The 24,000-nt window shown below is 38.9% G+C and overlaps 2 protein-coding genes across 3 annotated transcripts in view; one reads left to right on the forward strand and one right to left on the reverse strand.

Annotated features, from left to right (window-relative positions):
- Nucleotides 1–4,571: 4,571 nt before the first annotated feature.
- DEPDC4 (DEP domain containing 4) lies at nt 4,572–17,864 on the reverse strand. Its single transcript, XM_053722160.1, is given in 9 exon segments — nt 4,572–4,645; nt 4,648–4,701; nt 12,966–13,002; nt 13,004–13,053; nt 13,979–14,229; nt 14,231–14,288; nt 14,291–14,305; nt 17,091–17,551; nt 17,593–17,864. Coding segments are annotated over 9 exon segments (1,272 nt in total).
- SCYL2 (SCY1 like pseudokinase 2) overlaps nt 17,377–24,000 on the forward strand; it is a 68,836-nt gene continuing 62,212 nt past the window's right edge. The window contains exon 1 of one of the 2 annotated variants that reach the window (XM_047065287.1): nt 17,377–17,572. The gene's annotated coding sequence lies outside the window, so the exon portion shown is untranslated. The remainder of the gene's footprint in view (nt 17,573–24,000) is intronic. The other variant, XM_047065286.1, reaches the window with a different exon arrangement.

The following is a 24,000-nucleotide window of genomic DNA, read 5'->3' on the forward strand; positions in this document are numbered from 1 at the left end:
CACAAAACACCTCTTGTATAATCCACAGTAAGCATATTAAGGTGTTAAAAGCTACAGATTTCCAATTTAAGGAAACAGGTGGCAATGACATTAATGAATGGGTCAGGTAGGCTTTGCTTGCAAACAGGAGAAACTCATTTGGGCTATCCTAAGCAAAACAAAACTTATCAGTGGGACAAAGGGGAGCTTATCAAATCTAAAGAAAAATGACCAGCAGCCTTAGGAAGGATGAAAACCAGGATAACCTTAGGAATGTAGGTTACAGAAACTGAGTGAGAGACAATCCTTTTAGAGCCCTGCCATCAAAATATCTCAGCTTCTCTATTTTCTATCTTATATAGTTATGCTCATGAATCAAATTCCTACCAGTTTCTTTATCCTAGTTAGTATCATGCACCTATCCCATGGCTTCAGGGACTTTGACAGTACTACTAAGATAGCATAGAGTAAAAGAAGGTAGTTTCCCAAAGGAAAATTAAGATGAAGAGACAGATGCTGATCAGAGTGAAAGAGCTGTTAATTACAATTTTATTTGGATCATGTTGGGTTAGGGCCTGGTCAGTCCTTCCTAGACTTAGGCTGGTTATCATTACAGAGTTGCAAGTAGAGTGTTTGTGTGATACCCAGTTATGAGCATATAATCTGAATAGTGTAGCAAGAAGATACTGATAGCATAAAATAAATTTTTGCAGCCATACAGTATAACTGTTAGAATTTCAAGATGATGTGGTTGGAGGTAAAGAAAAAAAAAAAAAGGCAAATCCCCATTTATAGGGCTTTCCTTGACTTGTCAGGACTTCATGTTGGACAGGCAGAATACTTATCATCATTGACCAGGTGTTTTTCCTGTGAGGAACAAACATTCCTCAAAGCTGCATTACCAAAACATGCCCTGGCCTTGAAGTCTTCCGTTATGTTCTGCTGAGAATGATTGTGTGTGTGTGTGTGTGTGTGTGTGTGTGTGTGTGCGTGCGCGCGCATATGCTTACTACAGTAAACTAATTTCTGTAAGCAGTGTAGGTATCATAGTGGTCATCTTTGAGACACTAAACATTCGCTTCTGAAATTAATGAACATAGTCCTTACTCCTCTATTTCTAGAGCATTGAAACTCCCTTCCATTTCAATACCTATCTAATTTAGAAAGCTTATTGCTAGAGATTTTGTTTTAATATTATACAGTAAGTTGAGTTCAAAGAGAACCTTTAACATTATTTATAAATAATAACATTGAGGTGATGCATTAAAGATATCTATTATTTTGGAAAGATAGTCATAAAATCCTAATTTACAATTCATAAAAAGTAGAATGAGAACTTAGCCACATTAGAGTTTATAATTTTTTTTCAAGTTTATTTATTTATTTTGAGAGAGAGAACACAAGAGGGGAGGGGGCAGAGAGAAAGCAAAGGTGAGAGAACCCCAAGCAGGCTCCCTGCTGTCAGCATAGAGCCTGATGGGGCTTGATCACACAAACTGTGAGATCATGACCTGAGCTGAAGTCATATGCTTTAACCCACTGAGCCACCCAGGCACCTCTAGAGTTTATTATTTTTTTTAACGCAAACTGCATGCATGGAAATAACATGTTTCAGTGTTGGCCATGCATTATACTCCCCTTAAGACAATAAAGAATTAGGATTTATATCAATGAGTAAGATAGAACAGTCCTCTCAAACAGTTTTTTATCTTGGTTTTGAAATTTTTCATTTGGTGGTGTTTGTCTTTGCATAGCAAACTGATACTGTTCACCTCCTTCATGTCCCAAATCCCTTTAAACATTTCAGGTGGAGAAGGGAGGGAAGTAAATGAGATCAGGGAGGAATACACAGGGAACACTTCAGTGCTATTTGTGATATATTATTTCTCAAGCTGGATGGTGAGCACACGGGTGCTCATTGTATTAGAATCTACACTGTGTATGTGAAATAGTTCACACTGTATTTTGATAGAAGAGTAAATCTGTAAGTGACTCTAGGAAACACAAAGGGTGCTATTGATGAACAAAGTGGAAGAATTCCTAAAAGATGGAAAACAATGGCGTTAGATTGTTAGCGAATCAAGAAGAATATTCATGTTCCAAATCAGGGCAGGAGAAAACTACTAAAGATAAAATAATTCCAGAGATACTTAAATGTCAGGACAAATGTCAGGAGAATAGGAGATAATGGGTGAGCCATTAAAAGAATGAATTGGAAACAACTGAGCCCTACTCACTTTCTTGGAATGGAGGCTCAGCAAAAAGAGAAAGTGTAAAGGTTGGACAGGGAAACAATCTAAAATAGTTTTATATTCACTAAAGTCATCAGAGTAAAAGGAAAAAAATATTAAAGGGAGTGGTGGATTGTGGCACTCATCTCTGGCTAAAGATAGAAGCTCAGACCTCATTAGAAAGAAGTCTGACAGGGCAGGGCCCTCGGGCACTTAACACACCTCTCTCTTGCCGAGGAAAGGCACCACAGTTAGAACTTAGATTCATCAACAAGTAAACAGGAATTCATTAAAAAAAAAAAAAAAAGACAACCAAGCCTTAAACACTTGAATGATACTTAAACACCACAAGAGGTACACCAAATCCAAAAAAAAGAATGAACCCCTAAGGGAATAAAGTAAACTTTATACTATTCTCTGAGAGACTAATGAGGCAATTGTATCTATCACAACAGGTTACTATAACAAAGATCATAGAAATTAAAAATAGGATTACTTACGCTTAATTGATGGGTTGAATAGCAAAATGGACACTACTTAAAATTAAAAAAAAAGAAGCTGAGGGAATTTTCCCAGAGTGTAGCACAAGTGAGCAAGCTCTAGGATGGCTGGGGAAAGAAGCTAGCCAACATTGACAATATAGGCTATGTTGTCCCCCTGATACTATGATCCTCTCCTATCGAGAGGCCTTTTGATGAGCTTGCACACAAAACACAAATCACCTCACACTTGGGGACCATTCATCCACATACTTCTTTCCTAAAGCTTCTAGTTCCCAGGTTTCTTGTAGTTTTCAAGTCTCATCCTCTGGTCAAACCATTAGCCATTATCCCCATCCAATATGTTCATGCACATTGGACAAGAGATGCTGCTCTTGGTTCTGCCCTCTGGGATCATTTCTCTTCCCCACTGCAGGTTAGGCATGCACAGAGCAGCATGTCAATGTCAAGCGGACGGTGGTATCTGCAAGATTGGACTCAGGCTGGACAAGTAAATTCCATGAGCTCACACTTAGAGCACCTACTCTTACTGCACTGTTTATGTTTCACCTGGCCCATATCTGTGACCTTATGGAGGTTACCTAATACCAGAGAAAAAATTCAAACCTGATTTACAGGTGGTTCTACGTGATATGGGTAGTACCAGCCAGAAACACAGTGCTGGCACAGATCAATTGTTGAATTATTATACTCATGTATGAATCAGACAACAAGAGTTACCCAATAGTATCACTGGCCACAGAGTTAAGTAACAAGAGCTGGGGCTGCAATGCTAACTTGTTGGTTTTTATGGTCAAAAAGCTTTCTAGCACATTAGCAATTGCATTATAAAGGCACTTCCAAATCCACTTGTACAGAGTAAAGGGAAGAAAGATTTCTAGAAAAAAAGGTCTCAAGAAGGCCTTTCAGTCTTAAACATTCTCTCTATAGATTATAAGAGGAGAAAAGTTTCATCTCAACATTTATTTCTCTGAGTTAGAAAATCTTTTATTTACCTGGGTAGTATCTGAGAATGTGCATAAGAAGTTAAACAGAGTCTTAAGCATTATGAATCAGACTGTTAATTCTCACAGAAATTTACTGAATGTTCCAACAGTAGGTAATCTTCTCAGTGATTGGAGTTGGACTTTATTTATGCAGAGAAAAAAAGGTTTTGCGTGTAAGTCCTCCCTCTAAAAGGTCTAACCTAAAATCGAATGATAATACCCTTGGGAATTCTTTTTAAGTGGAATAACTGTAATTTGTGGAACTGTCACTAGGTGGAGTGGCACTGTTGGGTTAGGAATTCATGCCTGGGAACTTTCAAAAACCATTCAGTAGAAGTCAATTTGTAAACAAGTTCAGTTGAATAATGGTATGTATATGTGTTGATCAAAATAAGCTTTATTAGGGAATGTTATAAGAAATTGTCATTCACTTCATACAGTAGTAAAACATTTTAAGCATTGCTGAACAGTTCTTAGTAATTCTACTAATTCTAATTTGGATTTTGCCTAAATCCAGGGTGCTCACTTGCTAACATTTTCCCTCCTGAACTCAAATAGGTGAAGTAGTAAATCAAGGTCTCTGACACCAGAGCCTGTATCCTCATGTTACCTACCATACCACATGCATACCTTTGTATCTTTGATATTTCTGGTCCAATCTTAGAAATACAAATCTAAACATGTATATTTTTATTCTAAAAATTTAAAACAAAATAAAATAGGCTCAGAGGGAAGATGTTTCCTTAAAATTATATACAATCTTCTGAGCAGCAGATTGAAGGATATGGTAATATTCTTAATGCATTTCTCAAAGTCCCAGCCTTTCATAGTAATGGTAAGCAATGTTCACATAGAATATTAAAATGGAGCCTTTACTAATAAGGAGACTCTGCCCTGCATCCCCTCCAATAAAGAGCATGTGGCTGCATGTTTCCAGGGTTTTCTGATCTCTCTATAACCACCCTCCCAGGGCTTCTACCAGAAGTATATTAATTTCCTCCTCAACTCAAACAGAACCATACACAGATTAGGGTAGTTACATCTTCCAGTGGCATAAAATTATTTTATTTTAGTTGTTTTTTTTTTAGGGCATTAGTTAATGTTTATAAATTAAACAACAATTTGAGGACTCAAGGAAGTAGGCCTATTTTAGTACCCTTATTCATAGTAACTCTTTTATTTCCTTGCTTTATCATAGTCATTTATTTTTATTTATTTTATTTTATTTTATTTTTTTAAATTTACATCCAAATTAGTTAGCATATAGTGCAACAATTTCAGGAGTAGATTCCTTAGTTCCCCTTACCCATTTAGCCCATCCCCCCTCCCATAATCCCTCCAGCAACCCTCAGTTTGTTCTCCATATTTATGAGTCTCTTCTGTTTTGTCCCCCTCCCTGTTTTTATATTATTTTTGTTTCCCTTCCCTTATGTTGATCTGTTTTGTCTTTAAAGTCCTCATATGAGTGAAGTCATATGATTTTTGTCTTTCTCTGACCGACTAATTTCACTTAGCATAATACCCTCCAGTTCCATCCGCATAGTTGCAAATGGCAAGATGTCATTCTTTTTGATTGCCAAGTTAATACTCCATTGTGTGTGTGTGTGTGTGTGTGTGTGTGTGTGTGTGTATATACCACATCTTCTTTATCCATTCATCCATCGATGGACATTTGGGCTCTTTCCACACTTTGGCTATTGTTGATAGTGCTGCTATAAACATGGGGGTGCATGTATCCTTTTGAAACAGCACCCCTGTATCTCTTGGATAAATGCCTAGTATTGCAATTGCTGAGTCGTAGAGTAGTTCTATTTTTAGTTTTTTGAGGAACCTCCATACTGTTTTCTAGAGTGGCTGCACCTGTTTGCATTCCCACCAGCAGTGCAAAAAATCCTCTTTCTCTGCATCCTCGCCAACATCTGTCATTGCCTGAGTTGTTATTGTTGGCCATTCTGACAGGTATGAGGTGGTATCTCATTGTGGCTTTGATTTGTATTTCCCTGATGATGAGTGATGTTGAGCAATTTTTCATGTGTTGGTTTGCCATCTGGATGTCTTCCTTGGAGAAGTGTCTATTCCTGTCTTTTGCCCATTTCTTCACTGGATTATTTGTTGTTTTTGGGTGTTGAGTTTGATAAGTTCTTTATAGGTTTTGAGTACTAACCCTTTATCTGATATGTCGTTTGCAAATATCTTCTCCCATTCCATTGGTTGCCTTTTAGTTTTGCTGATTGTTTCCTTCACTGTGCAGAAGTTTTTTATTTTTATAGGGTTGCAATAGTTCATTTTTGCTTTTGTTTCCTTGCCCCTGGAGATGTGTTGAGTAAGAAGTTGCTGTGGCCAAGATCAAAGAGGTTTTTGCCTGCTTTCTCCTCAAGAATTTTTTAAATTTATTTTTTAATGTTTTTATTTATTTTTGAGAGAGAGAGAGAGAGACAGAGCATGAGCAGGGGAGGGGCAGAGAGAGAGGGAGACACAGAATCTGAAGCAGGCTCCAGGCTCTGAGCTGTCAGCACAGAGCCCGACACGGGGCTCGAACTCACGGACCTGATCATGACCTGAGCTGAAGTCAGATGCTCAACCGACTGAGCCACCCAGGCGCCCCTCTCCTCAAGGATTTTGATGGCTTCCTGTCTTACATTTAGGTCTTTCATTCATTTTGAGCTTATTTTGTGTATGGTGTAAGAAAGTGATCCAGGTTCATTTTTCTGCATGCTGCTATCCAGTTTTCCCAGCACCATTTGCTGAAGAGACTGTCTTTATTCCATTGGATATTCTTTCCTGCTTTGTCAGAGATTAGTTGGCCATATGCTTGTGGATCCATTTCTGGGTTCTCCATTCTGTTCCATTAATCTGAGTGTCTGTTTTTATGCCAGTACCATACTATCTTGATGATTACAGCTTTGTAATACAGCTTGAAGTCTGGGATTGTGATGCTTCCTGCTTTGGTTTTCTTTTTCAAGATTGCTTCGGCTATTTGGGGTCTTTTCTGGTTCCATACAAATTTTAGGATTGTTTGTTCTAGCTCTGTGAAGAATGCTGGTGTTATTTTGATAGGGATTGCAAAAATCAGGCTTATTTTAAGGAAAAATCAAAACACACGTAGTTAAAGGTCTAAACAGTCCCCATTGCAAGCAAAGAGGAACTCTGCAGAGGACCGACCTGTGGGAAAGAGCAACCAAAACACAACAGCAAAATGCACACAGCATATACCAGTAACACTTCCTGAAGCAACAGGCCATGGACAGTGTATGACCCCTTCTTAATATAGCATTACTCTCAGGAGCAGGAAACATAACAAGCTTTCAAAGCACACAAAAGACAGAAACCTAGACGAAATGACAAGATGGAGGAATTCTCCCCAAAAGAAAGATCAAGAAGAAATCACAACCAGGGATTTACTCAAAACATATATATGTAATATATCGGAACAAGAACTTAGAACAGTAATCATAAGAATACTAACTGGGCTTGAAAGAAGCATAGAAGACACCAGAGAAACCCTTGCTGCAAAGATAAAAGACCTAAAAACTAGTCGGGCCGAAATAAAAAATGCTATAACTGACATACAAAACAGACTGAATGTAATCACAACTAGGAAGGAAGAATCAGAGGAATGACTATGTGATAGAGAAGATAAAATTATAGAAAATAATAAAGCTGAAAAGAAGAGGGAAAGAAAACTATTAGATCACAAATACACACTTAGGGAACTCAGCAATTCCAGAAAGCACAATGTTATCCATATCATAGGAGTTCTGGAAGAAGAAGAGTGGGGAAAAGGGACAGAAGGTTTATTCGAACAAATAATAGCAGAGAACTTCCCTGATCTGGGGATGGAAACAGGCATTCAATCCAAGAGGCACACAGAACTCCCTTCAAAATAAACAAAAACAGGTCAACATCAAGACATATCATAGTGAACCTTGCAAAATATAAAGTTAAAGAGAGAATTCTGAAAGCAGCCAGGGACAAAAGGTCCTTAACCTACAAGGGTAGACACATGAGGTTAGTAGCAGACTTGTCCACAGAAACTTGGTAGGCCAGAGGGAGTGGCATGATATATTCAACATGCTAAATGGGAAAAGTATACAGCCAAGAATACTTATCCAACGAGGCTACCATTAGAATAAGAGACATAAAGAGTTTCTAAGACAAGTAAAAACTGAAGGAGTTCATGAACACTAAACAAGCTCTGTGAGAAATATTAAAGGGGAACCTTTGAGCTGGAAAGAGAGACCAAAGCAAATAAGACTAGAAAGGTACAGAGATAATCTACAGGAATAGTGACTTTACAGGTAATACAGTGGCACTAAATTCATATTTATCAGTGATTACTCTGAATGTAAATGGGCCAAATGCTCCAATCAAAAGACATACAGTATCAGAATGGATTAAAAAAAGAAGACCCATCAATATGATGCATACAAGACACCTCTAGATTGAAATGGAATGGCAAAGCATTTATCATGCTAATGGACATCAAAAGAAAGCTGGAATACCCATACTTGTATCAGAAAACCTATATTTTAAACCAAAGATTGTAACAAGAGATGAAGAAGGGCACTATATAATAATAAAGGGGGGGTCTATCCAACAAGATCTAACAATTATAAATATTTATGCCCCCAACTTGAACACCCAAAAATATAAATCAATTAATAGCAAACATAAAGAAACTCATTGATAATAGTGTAATAATACAATAGTGGGGACTTTGGGGTGCCTGGGTGGCTCAGTCGGTTAAGTGTCCGACTTCAGCTCAGGTCATGATCTCGTGGTTCACGAGTTCGAGCCCTGCATCCGGTTCTGTGCTGACAGCTCAGAGCCTGGAGCCTGCTTCTGATTCTGTGTCTCCCTCTCTCTGTGACCCTCCCCCCCATTCATGCTCTGTCTCTCTCTGTCTCAAAAAATAAACGTTAAAAACAATTAAAAAAAAACAACAATAGTGGGGACTTTAACACCCCACTTATGGCAATAGATATATCATCAAAGCAGAAGATCAACAAGGAAACAATGGCTTTGAATGACATACTGGACCAGATGGACTTAACCGATATATTCAGAGCATTTCATCATTAAGGAGAAGAATACATATTCTTTTTGAGTGCACATGGAACATTCTCCAGGATAGATTACATACTGGGTCACAAATCAGGCCTCAACCAGTACAAAAGGATTGAGATCATATTATGCATATTTTCAGACCACAACACTATGAAACTTGAAGTCAACCACAAGAAAAAATTTGGAAAGACCACAGATACATGGAGTTTAAAAAGCATCCTATTAAAGAATGAATGGGTTAACCAGGAAATTAAAGAAGAAATAAAAAATACATGGACGCAAATGAAAATGAGAACATGATAGTGCAAAACCTTTGGGATGCAGCACAGGCAGTTATGGGAAGTATATAATAATATAGGCCTTACTCAAGAAGCAAGAAAAGTCTCAAATACACAACCTAACCTTACACCTAAAGGAGCTGGAAAAAGAACAGCAAATAAAGCATAAAGCCAGCAGAAGAAGGGAAATAATAAAGATTAGAGCTGAAATAAATGTTATTGAAAAAAAAAACAACAGTAGAACAGATCAACGAAACTAGGAGCTGGTTCTATGAAAGAATTAAAAAAATAGATAAACCCTTAGCCAGACGTATCAAAAAGAAAAGAGAAAGGACCCAAATAAATAAAATGAATGAAAGAGGAGAGATCACAATAAACAATGCAGAAATGCAAACAATTATGAGAGAATATTATGAGCAATTATATACCAACAAATTGGGCCATCTGGAAGAAATGAATACATTCCTAGAAACATAAAAACTACCAAAACTGAAACAGAAATAGAAAATTTGAATGGACCCATAACTAGTAAAGAAATTGAATCAGTAATAAAAAAATCTCCCAACAAACAAGAGTTCAGAACTGGATGGCTTCCCAGGGGAATTATACTAAACATTTAAAGAATAGCTAATACCTGTTGTTTTGAAGCTTTTCTAAAAAATAAAAAATAGGAAGGAAAAGTTCCAAACTCATTCAGTGAGATAGCATTACCTTGATTCCAAAACCAGACAAAGACCCCCTTTAAAAGGAGAATTGCAAACCATTATCTCTGATGAACATGGATGCAAAAATTCTCAACAATATATTAACAAATCGAATCCAACAGTACATTAAAAGAATCATTCACCACGATCAAATGGGATTTATTCCTTGGCTGCAGGGGTGCTTCAATATATGCAAATCAATCAACGTGATATACCACATTAATAAAAGAAAGAGTAAGAACCATATGATCCTCTCCATAGATGTAGAAAAAACATGACAAAATACAGCATCCTTTTTTTTTTAATGTTTATTTATTTTTGAGAGACACAGAGAGACAGAGCATGAGCGGGGGGAGGGGCAGAGAGAGAGGGAGACACAATTCAAAGCAGGCTCCAGGCTCTGAGCTGTCAGCACAGAGACCACGTGGGGCTCAAACTCATGAGCAGTGAGATTATAACCTGAGTCTGATGCTTAACCGACTGAGCCACCAGGAGCCCCTACAGTATGTATGTATGTATATATATATGTGTGTGTGTGTGTATGTGTGTGTGTGTGTGTGTGTGTGTGTGTGTGTGTTGGGAGAAAGAGCTAGGGAGGGGCAGAGAATTCCAAGCAGTCTCCACGCTGTCAGTGTGGAACCCGATGCTGAGCTCTAACTCATAAACTGTGAGATCATGACCTGAACCGAAACCAAGAGTTGGATGCTTAGCCAACTGATCCACCCGGGCGCCCCTTTATAGCATCCCTTCTTGATAAAAACCCTCAAGAAAGTAGGGATAGAAGAAACATACCTTGCCATCATACAGGCCACATATAAAAGACCCACAGTGATCACCATCCTCAATGGGGAAAAACTGAGAGCTTTTCCTCTAAAGTCACCAACAGGATAGGGATATCCATTATCAACATTGCTATTGAACATAGTACTGGAAATCTTATTAGTTTCAGCAATCAGACAACAAAAGAAATAAAAGTCACCCAAACTGGCAAGGAAGAAGTCCAACTTTCACTCTTCCCAGATGACATGATATTCTATGTAGAAAAACCTAAAGACTCCACCAAAAAAAACTGCTAGAAGTGATATATGAATTTAACAAAGTCACGGGATATAAAATCAATGTACAGAAATTGGTTGCATTTCTATACACCAATAATGAAGTAGCAGAAAGAGAAATCAAGGAAATGATCCCATTTACAATTGCACCAAACCCCAGAAAATACGTGGGAATAAACCTAACCAAAGAGATAAAAGATCTGTATGCTGAAAACCTTAGAAAGCTTATGAAAGATATTGAAGACACAAAGAAATGGAAAAACATCCCATGCTCATGGATTGGAAGAACAAATATTGTTAAAATGTCTACACTACCCAAAGCAATCTACACATTCAATGCAATCCCTATAAGAATATCAAAATAACAGCTTTCCTTCCCTACTGTGTCTTATTTATTTATTTATTTATTTATCCTTCTAAATCTCAATTTCCCCTACTATAAAATGGGAGTTTTACCTCTTACTTTAGAGGCCTATTGTTAGATTATAAACAATACATATAAAATGTTTAACAAACTGCTTAAGAAAGGGAAAGGACAGGGATGCCTGGGTGGCTCAGTCGGTTGGCTCAGGTCATGATCTCATGGTTTGAGTTTGAGCCCCACGTCAGAGCCTGGAGGCTGCTTCTGATTCTGTGTCTCTCCCCCACTCATGCTCTGTCTCTCTCTGTCTCAGAAATAAATAAACATTAACAAAAGAAAGGGAAAGGGCCAATGACTGGAAATTATTTTATTAGCATATTTACTGATAAATTACATCCATCTGTAGTTGGGAATTTCTAGAGGTACCCTATATCCTCAGGGGAAAGTAATAGGACAGTTGGGTTTTTCATTTGTAGTAGATAAAAATCACTTTTGTTTGGCTCTTCTTCTGCCTGTCCACTGGTCTTCCTCAGAGTTATCTTCTAGTCCCTTTCTCTTCTTATTACCTTTCCTTTGGGCCCCTTGTCTTTCCCTTATCACACTTTTCCTAACTGCTGTTGATATCTTCTGCACCTCCAAGGTGCAAATTAGGCTTGTCTTGCTTCTGTCATGGTTTGACTAAATGCAGTAAAAGATGTAACCATTAATGAATTGGGTATGTATCCCTTCTGACTGTCCTGGGGATGGGGCTCTTCTTTGCACCTTTTGTGTCATCAGAAGGAGAAAAAAACCACAAGTAAGTAGGTGAAGTAAATAGAGAAGAGGAGTAGAGTAACAGGTTGCCTATTTTTTTCCTGAAAGGTGAAGGTTAGGGAGATGTTTGGGAGGGAGGATGGAATGGAAAAAGTAAATGCTCACAAGAAGATGGTCTAGGATTATAAATAGTAAGGAGTCTATATGTCTTTTTTTCTGGTAGTATAGACTGTAGCACCTCCAGTTAATCTGCTCATGGTCATTGTAAAAAATAAATGTTATTGGATCTATGTTGCCTCACCTGTCTTGTCTGATATAATCGCTATGTAGAAGGAAACTCTTACAGAAGAGCAGAAAATCAATACACCAAACACAGTACTTTTATCATATCTGAAAAGTCAATTCTTGGAGATCAGTGGTTACCACCAGTGGTTGGGGGGAAGGGAAGGATGAATAGGTGAAACATAGACTTTTAGGTCAGTGAAACTATTTCTGTATGATTCTCTGATGGTAGATACATGTCATACATTTGTCAAAACCCCCATAATATAAAACACAAAGAGTACTAATGTAAACTATGAACTAATGTAAACTTGATAATGATGTATCAATGTATGTTCACAGATTGTAACAAATGTATCGCTTTGGTACAGGACGTTGATAGTGGGGAAAATATACTTACGGGGGCAGAGGATATATGGGGACTCTACTTTCTGTGCAATTTCTGTGCACTTTTTCTGTGAACCTAAAACTGTTCTTTTTAAAAAAATTTTTTTAATGTTTATTTATTTTTGAGACACAGAGAGACAGAGCATGAACGGGGGAGGGTCAGAGAGAGAGGGAGACACAGAATCTGAAGCAGGCTCCAGGCTCTGAGCTGTCAGCACAGAGCCCGATGTGGGGCTCGAACCCATGAACCGTGAGATCATGACCTGAGCCGAAGTCGGACGCCCAACCAACTGAGCCACCCAGGCGCCCCTGAAACTGTTCTTAAAAAAATAATTAAAATATCAGTTCTTCCTGAAAAAAAAATTATGAAAAATGAAATTACCTTCTTTTGAAAGTGAGAGAACAGGTTTGTCACAGGTTTGTGATATTTGGAGGTATAACCACATTTCCACTTACTGTATGGATAATTTCTCAGTTATTTATTTTTATTTTTTTTTAATTTGAGAGAGGATGGAGGTGGTGCAGAGAAAAAGAGAGAGAGAGAGTGAGAGAATCATAAGCAGGCTCCACACTTAGCTCAGAGCCTGGTGCTGGGCTCAATCCCACAACCCTGGGATCATGACCTGAACCAAAATCAAGAGCTGGATGCTCAACTAATGGAGCCACCCAGATGCCCCAAGTTCCTCAATTCTTGTGCTATAGGATTCCAAATCATTTCATCTCCTGGTCTGTTAAGAAATAATATGTGGACTTTTCTATTATATTGTATAAAGGATCAAAATTTCAAATCTATGTTTTAACTTATTAAAACTTATTTAGACATTCCCTATTTTCACAAAGGATTTCATGGGGATAAAAATAAAAAACACAAGTAATACATTAGATAATAGGATATCACCAAAAGAGGACCAAGTAGGGTTGTAAATAAAGAGAAAGAATATATGCTAAATGTAAAGTTAACATTTTTGCAATGATTGAATAGAAAACTTTTGTTCTGAGTTCCCACATACTGTTGGCTCTTTTTACTTTGGCTAAGTCATGTTTCAAAATTATAAAGCATACAATTCATCAAAGAAGGTAAAAGTTTTTCCTTCTATAAATTCTGAAAAAAATTATGTGGTAATGTCTTCCACAGCAGTTTTAGAGCAGACATGGACATAGATTAATTTCTACGCAGCTTTTCTTTTACTGGCTTCTGAATAAAATGGAAAGTATAACATTTAAGTTTAACTCAATGAAGACTGTTCTGTCAGAGTCTAAATACAATATATTATAGTATTTTGGTTAACACTAACCTTAAATATTTCTTTGCTCTTATTTCATCAGTTAACCCATTCCCAGCATGCTTTTTTCTTTTGAAAAAAAAAAAATATATATATATATATATATATGATTTATTGCCTAGAAACTTGTTGGGACTACTGTTTTAATCTTCAAATTAGAGTTCCTTTTCATTTTTCAGTAGCTTCATTCCTACTGGTTCAAGTACTTGATGATTCATTAGAACTTGGCAAAGACAAACTCCTTTAAGAGGAGAGGTGTCATTACTACTTAAGCACATGTTTTGCATAAGATGACTTGATGCTACATCAACAGCATCAGAGCCAGTAAAACAGTTCTTGTATGTTCGTCAATGATGCTTCTTTTTTTATTTCCACCTGAGTCTGAAGGGAGTGAATAATATCATCCCATAGCTGAGTAGCTTGAAAGGACTAGAGCATCCTGAAAAGAAAAGAAAAAAATGAATAAACAGGTTTCTTACAATTTAGATTACACAAAAATATGTAAGTTTCCCAGTTTTGACAACCTTATGCTTTTGTGTGGCATATCTGTTGCCAGTGTCTCTCTTGTTTCTTCTCCTCCCATCCTATGTAAACCATAATTTATTTACTAACCCTGCACCATGTTTGTCTGCCAATAAAAACAGAGTAAATGTAGGAACTTGCTTTACTGATATCAAATGCATTATTATGTGAATTTATATAGCCTTAATATTACATGATGACTAGCTATACTTAATCTTGAAGAATACTTTTTAATTTTTTTTTTACATTTATTCATTTTTGAGAGACAGAGAGAGACAGAGCACAAGTGGGGGAGGGGCAGAAAGAGAGGGAGACACAGAATCCAAAGCAGGATCCAGGCTCTGAGCTGTCAGCACAGAGCCTGATGCGGGGCTCCAACTCATGAGCTGTGAGATCATGACCCGAGCGGAAGTCAGACGCCTAACTGACTGAGCCACCCAGGCGCCCCTGAATAATACTTTTTTTTTTTTTTAATTTTTTTTTCAACGTTTTTTTTATTTATTTTTGGGACAGAGAGAGACAGAGCATGAACGGGCGAGGGGCAGAGAGAGAGGGAGACACAGAATCGGAAACAGGCTCCAGGCTCCGAGCCAACAGCCCAGAGCCTGACGCGGGACTCGAACTCACGGACCGCGAGATCGTGACCTGGTTGAAGTCGGACGCTTAACCGACTGCGCCACCCAGGCGCCCCATTACTTTTTTAAGAAAATATTTAAAAGGAATGCACACACACATTGGAGTCTTAATTATGACAGACCTGTGGCTTCATGAGGCTCTTTTCTTTTTCTTTTTGCCTTTTTTGACCAATGGCAAGCCCTTCATGAAAGAGATCTAGGGCAAGCAACTGAATAAAACTAATTGATTTATCTGCCAGTTGATCTGTAAGAAAAAAGTTTGTGAGAAATAACGGAAACCTGAAAACAATAAAAATGTCCATCACTTGGGGAACATTTAAATAAATTATGTCATAGCCTCACTATGGAATATTTAACAGCCAGTTTGGAAGAATGAGATTTATAGCATGGAAGGATTTCATTAAATAGAAAAAACAAAACAAAACCAAAAAAACTTGCTAGTTTTTTTGGAGAATGTGTATACCATCATCTTAGTTATATATAAATGAATTCTTGAATTACATACAAGTATATGTAAATAAATGGAAAGGTATAGAAGGCTAACCTTCAAACTATTAACCTTTGGGAAGTAGGTTTATAATGAAAAAGGATGTTCACTTTTTATTTATTTGTGGGCTTTTAAATAATATACATACTTTTTTCAATTAATTGGAGACAGTAAAATTTTTCATTGAGATAAACTCACATACCGCAAAATTCACCTTTATTTCTTTTATTTTTTAATTATTATTATCTTTTAGTAGGCGCTAATGCCCAACATCGGTGTGTACTCACGACCCCCTGATCAAGAGTCATGAACTTTACCAACTGAGCCAGCCAGGCACCCCAAAATCCACCCTTTTAAAATGCACAATTCAATGGTTTTTCAGTACACTCACACAGTTGTGCAACATCACTATTATCTAAATCCAGATCATTTCATCACTTCAAAAAAAACCCTCAGACCTTAGTAGTCACTCCTCATTCCTCTCTACCCCAGTAAAATTTTTAAAATAACTTTCTTTTGTTTTAAAATTTTTAATGTTTTATTTATTTTTGAGAGAGACAGAGTACCAGCGGGGGAGGGGCAGAGAGAGTGGGAGACACAGAAATGGAAGAAGGCTCCGGGCTCTGAGCTGTCAGCACAAAACCGGAAGCTGGGCTTGAACCACCAGATCATGACCTGAGCTGAAGTCAGACGCTTAACCGACTGAGCCACCCCAGCGCCCCTACCCCAGTAAATTTTTAATTAAACAATTTTAAGAATGATAATGGAATAAGTTGAAACATCTAGATTGTTGTTTCTAGGTCTTTTGTTGTTAGAATCCAAGAATTTAAGCTCTCTCCTCCTTTGGAAACAGGATGCCCAATTTTGCATAATAGTCTGATGTTTATGACAAAATGACAGAAATAAAAGTCCATCACCTTCAAATGCCTTTAGTAACAGAAGCTGTCTATCCTTGAAATATTAGCCCAAGACCCTGTGGACAATGCGGAGACAGGAGTAGGGGATAGAGGGTGAATAGTGGAAAGGGAGGAATTAGAGGAAGAGGGGACCAGGGAGTGATGGGCGAGTAGGGACGGGGGTAGGGTGGAGTGGGGTGGAAAAGGCTAGGAGTCTATGATCGGTGCAGACAAGGGTGTGGCCATCTGCTTCTCTAACTTTCATTAAATAAGTAATCTAGGTTAAGAAAATAATTCTCCTGCTTGCCACCTCGTACTTTAATCCTTTGTTGTTCTGAGTGCAGCCTGCTGACCAGCAGCAGCATTGGCGTCATCTGGGAACTTACTAGATATGCGGAGTATCAGACCCAATCCCTGAATCCAAACTACATTTTAACAAAGTCCCCAGATGATTCGTGTGCATATTCATGTTTGTGAAGCACTGCTTTCGTGGACACCTTGGGCAGAGCAGCTCCGGAAAAAGCCGAATAGCGAGCGATTCTTTACCGCGGACCAGACAGCAGGTGGGCTGAGAAAGGGGCGGGGTCAGGAAAGGGCTGGCCCTCAGGAGGCAAGTCCAAACCACCCGCTCCTCTCAGCTGCCGTTCCCTTCAGAACATATTTGGTTAGGATCTATAGGGCTACCTGTCCTCCTTTTCCGGCAGAAGCCACCTTTAGGGCTAACGAAACTCTGCTCGCTCGGTCCTGGCCCCGGAAGCGTACTCCGGCTGCCAAGGCTCCGGAATCGCGGAGTCAAAAGGACCGCCGTCAGCTAGCGCTCGGGTTCCTCCCCTAGCTCGTAACACCGCCCCCACCTGGCACTCGGTGGGCGGGGCCCAGGGAGCGTAGGCCCCGCCCCTCCAAGCCTGACGGAAGTGACGTCATGCCCTGGCCGGCCGGTCTTTCGGTCTTCTTCCCCCTCCCGTACTCTTCCTCCCCAGTCCCTCCCCTCCCCTCCCCCTTCCCTCCTCCGGCTCCAGCCTTTGAGGCCGCGCGGGTGGAGAAGGCTATGGAGTAAGCCGGCGGCCGCGGCAAGGCTCTGAGGCTGAGTAGGGGCAGCCAGGAAGCGTTTGGGGGGGCGGGGGAAACGAGCCCCAGCACCGCCCCTCCCGGGAAAGAGGGAAGAGGTGAGTGACCGCCCACGGGCACAGGGCGATCTCCTTCACCTGCCACACTCCCATCTGGGCTCTCTAGGCCAGCAAGGAGGGAACGGGGAAGGACCCGCACCCGGGGTAGGCCTCCCAAGGCCCTTGGAGCTGGTGACTGTTGCCTGGTGACGGGCCTGCCGGCTGCGGGCCGGGACGGTGGACGCCCGTGTGTAGCCGAGCTGGGGGACTGGCGAGCTCCGGGGAGGGGATCCGAGAGGCCCGAGTTCCCCGAAGAGGCCTTGAGGCGACGGGAGACCGGGGCCGGAGCCATCTGTGGGAGGGAGAACCCTCTTTCAGGCCTTGGAGCTCGGGTTTCCGTGGTGGAGATCTTGGTTCCCTTTTGGGAAATTGGATACTACTCCGCGGCTGGGTGAGACCGCTCCAGTCAGTTCTGAGGTCTGCACCTCATTACCTGGGTTACCAAACAGCGCCCTACGGCCCGGCGTCCTTTTCAGACAGTAGCTCTAGTTCTGGAACGGAAGGTTATTGTGGGTGAGGTGGGTGGGGCAGGTGTTTTGCGAAGACTAACACTCCCCTCGGTGGCTCCCTCACTCTTCTTTTTCTAAGCGGGAGAGAAAGGGTGGAGGAAGGTTTAGATCCGTAAAGCTTGCAAAAACTTCTTGGGATCCGACTGAATACATACCAGTACTGTCAGGTCAGCCCTTATGACAGTCTTAATGAGACACTGCACTCGAGCCACTTAAAAGTGCCGTGCAAATAGTGACTTAAAATTGTAAGTGGAAACTAGTTTTTTATAGATCAAATTCAGGAATTATTTGTATGATGACCTTTTTTTTTTTTTTTTTTTTTTTTACAATTTGGATTCTGTGAATAATAATTTTTTAAAGTAGCGTTTGCATCCCTCTCCATTCCGGAAAATTAACATAGTCTAACGAAAATGCTCCAGACCTGCCTGTCACTTTAAAAGCCAGTTGTATTCTGGTAATGGCTTGAAAGTCAGGTACTTGAAGCTTCCTTCTTTACAGGCTTTTTTTTTTTTTTTTTGTGGTTTGGCATTTGTCTTATTCTTTAATATAAAAATATTAATTTTAAAGTTTAAATATGGTTTGTCATTTTTAAACTAGTCGTAAAAGAAACTTTTGGAGGATTGTTGTCAAGGAAAGGAACCTAATGGAAGGTAAGGACCTTCATTCTTTTCAGATCCACTTTACACACATGCTGAAACCTAGTCTTCTAAGATCGGTAAACATGCAACAGAAACAGACATGTATCATAGAATACTTCTGAACAAATCAATTATCATTAGGAATAACTACCCAACTCACATGTTTGAAATTCATTATTTACCCCCCGCCCCCCCAAAATAGGTCCTCTTACTGTGTTTAACTCAGTGACTAGCTTCATCATCCATCCCTTTTTTGTAGGAGTAGAGTATGACATCTTCCTGTCTCTCATGACTCATATCACTCTCTCGATGTCCTGTTAATTTGGCTTCTTGAATATGTCCACTCTTCATTGTCACTACTAGTACTCTCATTCCAGCCATCATCATCTCTCATCTGAGGTATAACCAGCTTCCTCATTATGGTCTACTTGTATTTTCTGTGGCCTGCTCTGTAGTTTTCCACACCAGACTGAGTGACTGTTTCAGAATGCAGATCTAATCACATTGTCTTCATGTTTAAAACCCTTCAGTGGTTTCCATTGTTTTTTAAGAGAAACTAACATCCTTAACAACCTGTTTGGTCTCCCAGTTGCCTTTTGAACCTCATCTCCACAGTGCTTTCTGGCATTCCTTTCTCCCCTAGTCACCTTGTTCTTTCTGTTCTGCTTCAGGTACATGGCTTTTGGTTATGATGCTTCCTCTGCTTGGAAGTGCGCTTCTTTTCCTTTTCATCCAGTTCAGGGAAGACTTTCCTGGTTCAGGGAAGACTTTCCTGGTTAAGGTAGAGTCTCATAATTATATGTTCACAAGACACCATTGCAGAGTTGCCATATTTATTAATACTTAATAAATTAATGAGATGTTTCTCATCTGATACTGTGTAAGTGCTTAATAAATGTTTGTTGAATGAGTGAATGAATGAATGAATGAATGAATTCAGTGCTTACTAAATGTGCCAGGAATTGTGTTAAACATTTTATGTGTCATCATCTTTAATCCTCTGAACAACCACATGATATGTGGGTGGCATTTCCCCCTTTTTATGGATTAGAAATAGTGTTAGGGAGGTAGTTGGTGGTTACAGTGCTAGTAAGTATTAGAACAGGCATTTGAACCCAGGTTTCCTTGTCACTGCAGATTGTGTACTTAGTCATATCACATTTAATTCTCACACTGTGCATCAGAACACCTGAGGAGCTGCTCAAAATACAAATGCTGCCCTGACGGCACATTTATAGGTTCTGATTCCAAAGGTTTGAGACGGTAGATAGGCATCTATGTAATTAACAAATTATTCAGTCCTTTGGATGTTATTAGATGAATTTAGATGTTCATCAGAGTTTGAAAACTGTTGCCTTAGACAACAGTTCAGTGCTTTATGAGTTTCAGTTTTCACACATTTTACTCCATTGTATTTCAGATTTTGTATATTCTTAAATCAAGAAAGAACTGTAGATGTAAGAAAGTGACCTTAGTGGTCATTTAGTCTAATTTCCTACCTGATTATTCCTTTTCCCCGTTCTCTAGCTGAAGGGGCTGAATAGGGAGATGCTGCCACCCCAGTGCTGCTACTTTTTTGAAATTATGGTAATTTCAAGAATCTGCTTGACTTCCTGTAGTAAAAACTACACTAAGTACATGGGGTTGAAGTGCCTTCACAAGAATTGGATGTAATCTCTCCTCAGATCTTACTGTTTAAATTGCTGATTTGATGTTTAAGCATATATTGCCTTGTAATTTCTTATGTTGTTTTCTAAGGCTTATTGTACAGTGGTCTTAAGTTTGTAAATAGTGATGGAATGTTTTACTTCTTGTTTCTCTTACTGTACCTAGTATGGTGCTTTCTACCTGGTAGGTAACCACTAATTTGTTGAACAGATGTGTGCATCATTGTTCATTCCTAAGTCTCTTTAGTGTTTTATGTTTTTCCTAAATCAGCTTGTCTCCTGTAAGTAATCTGTTCTAGCTCAACTGATAATAATTAGATACTTTCTGTAGTTGTAAAGAGAATGATTGTACTCTGCTTGTGTAATCTTTGTTTTCTGAGTAGGATTAACCATGATGGAAAGGCTAAAGAATAGTGTCAATCTTTTTTTTTGAAAACTATATCTTTTTAAAGCTTGTAGTGATCTCTGAGTGTTCTCACAAGAAAAAAATGTATTTCAAGAATATATCTCAGAACCATCTTACTTTAGATGTAAACAGATACACATTGCATATGGGAGTGTAGGTACGACATTTTTTCTCAAATTTTATGAATCATTTTACCAAAAGCATTTGTGTCATGTTAATGTAATTCTTATTTTGAATTACAAAATTTCATTTTACGAATACCTAACTGTATAAATCACTGTATAAGTGGTATTCTTTTATATTCAGGCATTTATATGGAGAGAAATCTCCGACCCTTGTGCTTCTTTAACGAATAAAGCAAACTATTTTGAGTTCATTGGTATTTATTTGTACTGTTCACTAGTGGTCAGTGTGTATTATTTTGTGCTTATTGAAAGTCTCGTTTCTGCTAGGTGCCGTGAGACTAACAAGTACTAAACTTTATTTCATTATCAGATGTAATTATAGTAACTTTTAAATTTGCATTACAGTATTTACAACATAAGTGTGAGCTAATTCTACTTTTTGATATTCTTGGGGAAGTAAGGGATTCTTGGCAGTTGTGTTACTTGAAAATGTAGGAATTTTTTTAAGTTTAAATCTAATTTTACCTACTCTATTCCTGCTGTATCTAGAGTTTGTAAGTAGGCAGAACTGAAAGAATTGCCAATTCCTTTCAGCTACCTGCCATCAGGTGCTGTAACAGTCAACCCACTTTCTGCCAGCTGCTTGTGAAATCTGGTATTACAGCAGATTTACCTTCTGGTTCTACCAAAAACCAAGTGATGACTGAGCCAGATACAGAGAGATATAATCTTGGAATCATAATTAAGTTGTCCCAAATCTTATTTTGCCTGGATTCAGGAGGGAAAGATGAGTGAATTTCACATGTATTCTACTAAATGGTATACAAGGGGAAATGGCTTATATGAATGGATATTTCTATCATTTGTAACTATCTTTCGAAAAAAATACTGGCTATTTTTCTTTATTCAACAATCAAGTGAAAATTTGAAAAGCTAACATTTTAAGAAAGGATATTTGGACTCTAGTTTACTTATATGTCAGAGGAATATTGCTAATAATTCAAAATCTCATTTAAGTTCAGGTCTTTTTTTTAAAGTTTATTTATTTATTTTGAGAGAAAGAAAGAGAGTGTGTGAACAGGGGTGGGGCAGAGAGAGAATCCTAAGCAGACTCCACACTGTCAGTGCAGAACCAGATGTGGGGCTTGAACCCATGAACCATGAGATTATGACCTGAGCTGAAATCAAGAGTTGGACACTTAACCTACTGAGCTACCCAGCTGCCCCAGGTTCAGGTTTCTTTCTTTCTTTCTTTTTTTTTTTTTTTTTAATTTACATCCAAATTAGTTAACATATAGTGCAACAATGATTTCAGGAGTAGATTCCTTACTGCCCCTTACCCATTTAGCCCATCCCCCCTCCCACAACCCCTCCATAAACCCTCAGTTTATGAGTCTCTTCTGTTTTGTTCCCCCTCCCTGTTTTTATATTCTTTTTGTTTCCCTCCCCTTATGTTCATCTGTTTTGTCTCTTCAAGTCCTCATATGAGTGAAGTCATATGATTTTTGTCTTTCTCTGACTGACTAATTTCACTTAGCATAATACACTCCAGTTCCATCCACGTAGTTGCAAATGGCAAGATTTCATTCTTTTTGATTGCCAAGTAATACTCCATTGTATATATATACCACATCTTCTTTATCCATTCATCCATCGATGGACATTTGGGCTCTTTCCATACTTTGGCTACTGTTGACAGTGCTGCCATAAACATGAGGGTGCATGTGTCCCTTTGAAACAGTACCCCTGTATCCCTTGGATAAATGCCTAGTAGTACAATTGCTGGATTGTAGGGTAGTTCTATTTTTAGTTTTTTGAGGAACCTCCATACTGTTTTCCAGAGTGGCTGCACCAAGCTTGCATTCCCAAGGTTTCTTTTAAAAGCTCTCCTTGGCAACCTTTTTCAAGCTCACAGCCTTAACTACTGTACTGCTTTATAAGCTCATGGTGCCCAAAGTTTAGTCTTCAGTCAAGACTTTTTTTCTAAGTTTTGGCCTATATATCTAAAAACCTACTAGATCTATCTACATGTGAATGTCATTCAGGCAACTCAACTTCAAAATGTCAAAAATTGAATTCTTCCTCTCAAAAACAGAGTTATCTCTTGTAAGTCTTATAAGCCTTGGTGAATGGCTTCACTCTCCACCTTGACTCTGAAATGGGAGACCTGATTGGGATTCCTAGTTTTGTCCCTTTCCTTTATCTAATTGGTCACGAAGTTCGCTTAGTTCTAACTCGTACTTGTTTTTTTTTTCCTTTCTTTTCCTTCCTTACTGCTATTATCTTACTTCAGCAACCTCTCCCTCTGTTTTTTTTTTTTTTTTGAGAGAGAGAGAGAGAGAGAGAGAGAGAAAGAGAGAGAGCAAGTAGGGGAGAGGGGCAGAGGGAGAGAGAATCCCAAGCAGGCTCCATGTTCAGTGCAGAGCGATATGGGGCTTGATCCCACGACCCTGGGATCATGACCTGAGCTGAAATCAAAAGTTGGATGCTCAACCAGCTGAGCCACCCAGCACCTCAACCTCTCCCTCTTTTAAAATTTGTTTAAAATTTGATGTATGTAAAAGTGCATAGCAAAGTTTAATATGTAGTTATAAAATAAGCATCCATATAACTAACACCTTTGAAACATCCCCTCTTCCCGCCATCTCTTCCCTATCTTCCTTGTCCTTATTTCCAAGTGTCCTTGTCCTTTTCTTTGTTTTCTTGCTTTGTATACATTGTAAATTATATCATCCCTCACTATGTATGTAGTTCATCACACTGATGTTCCCTTTAGTCTTGCCATATTCCCTCCTTCCACTCCTAGTATATCTTTCACTTTGCTTGATAGAGTGATTGATCTTACTCATGCTTGAAACCCTTCTGTGGCTTATAGCTTGATTGCTTACTACTAATTGTTCTTGGTGAACTGGCTTTTATAAGTCTCTTCTGCCATACTTCCCTGTTTCCTCCAGCTTTATCTGAACTGCTTTGTTTTTACTCTTTGTCTTTATTCCTACACTTCTCCCATTCTCTACCTAGTTCATTCCTATTCACCGTTAGAGACATCTCTAGCTTTGCTTTACTGTTTTGGGAAAACTTCC

The sequence above is a fragment of the Lynx rufus genome, unplaced genomic scaffold (genome assembly GCF_022079265.1).
Source record: "Lynx rufus isolate CCGP_SWC_20201006 ecotype Redwood Valley unplaced genomic scaffold, mLynRuf1.p SCAF_7, whole genome shotgun sequence".
In the NCBI taxonomy this organism is placed as follows: domain Eukaryota; kingdom Metazoa; phylum Chordata; class Mammalia; order Carnivora; family Felidae; genus Lynx; species Lynx rufus.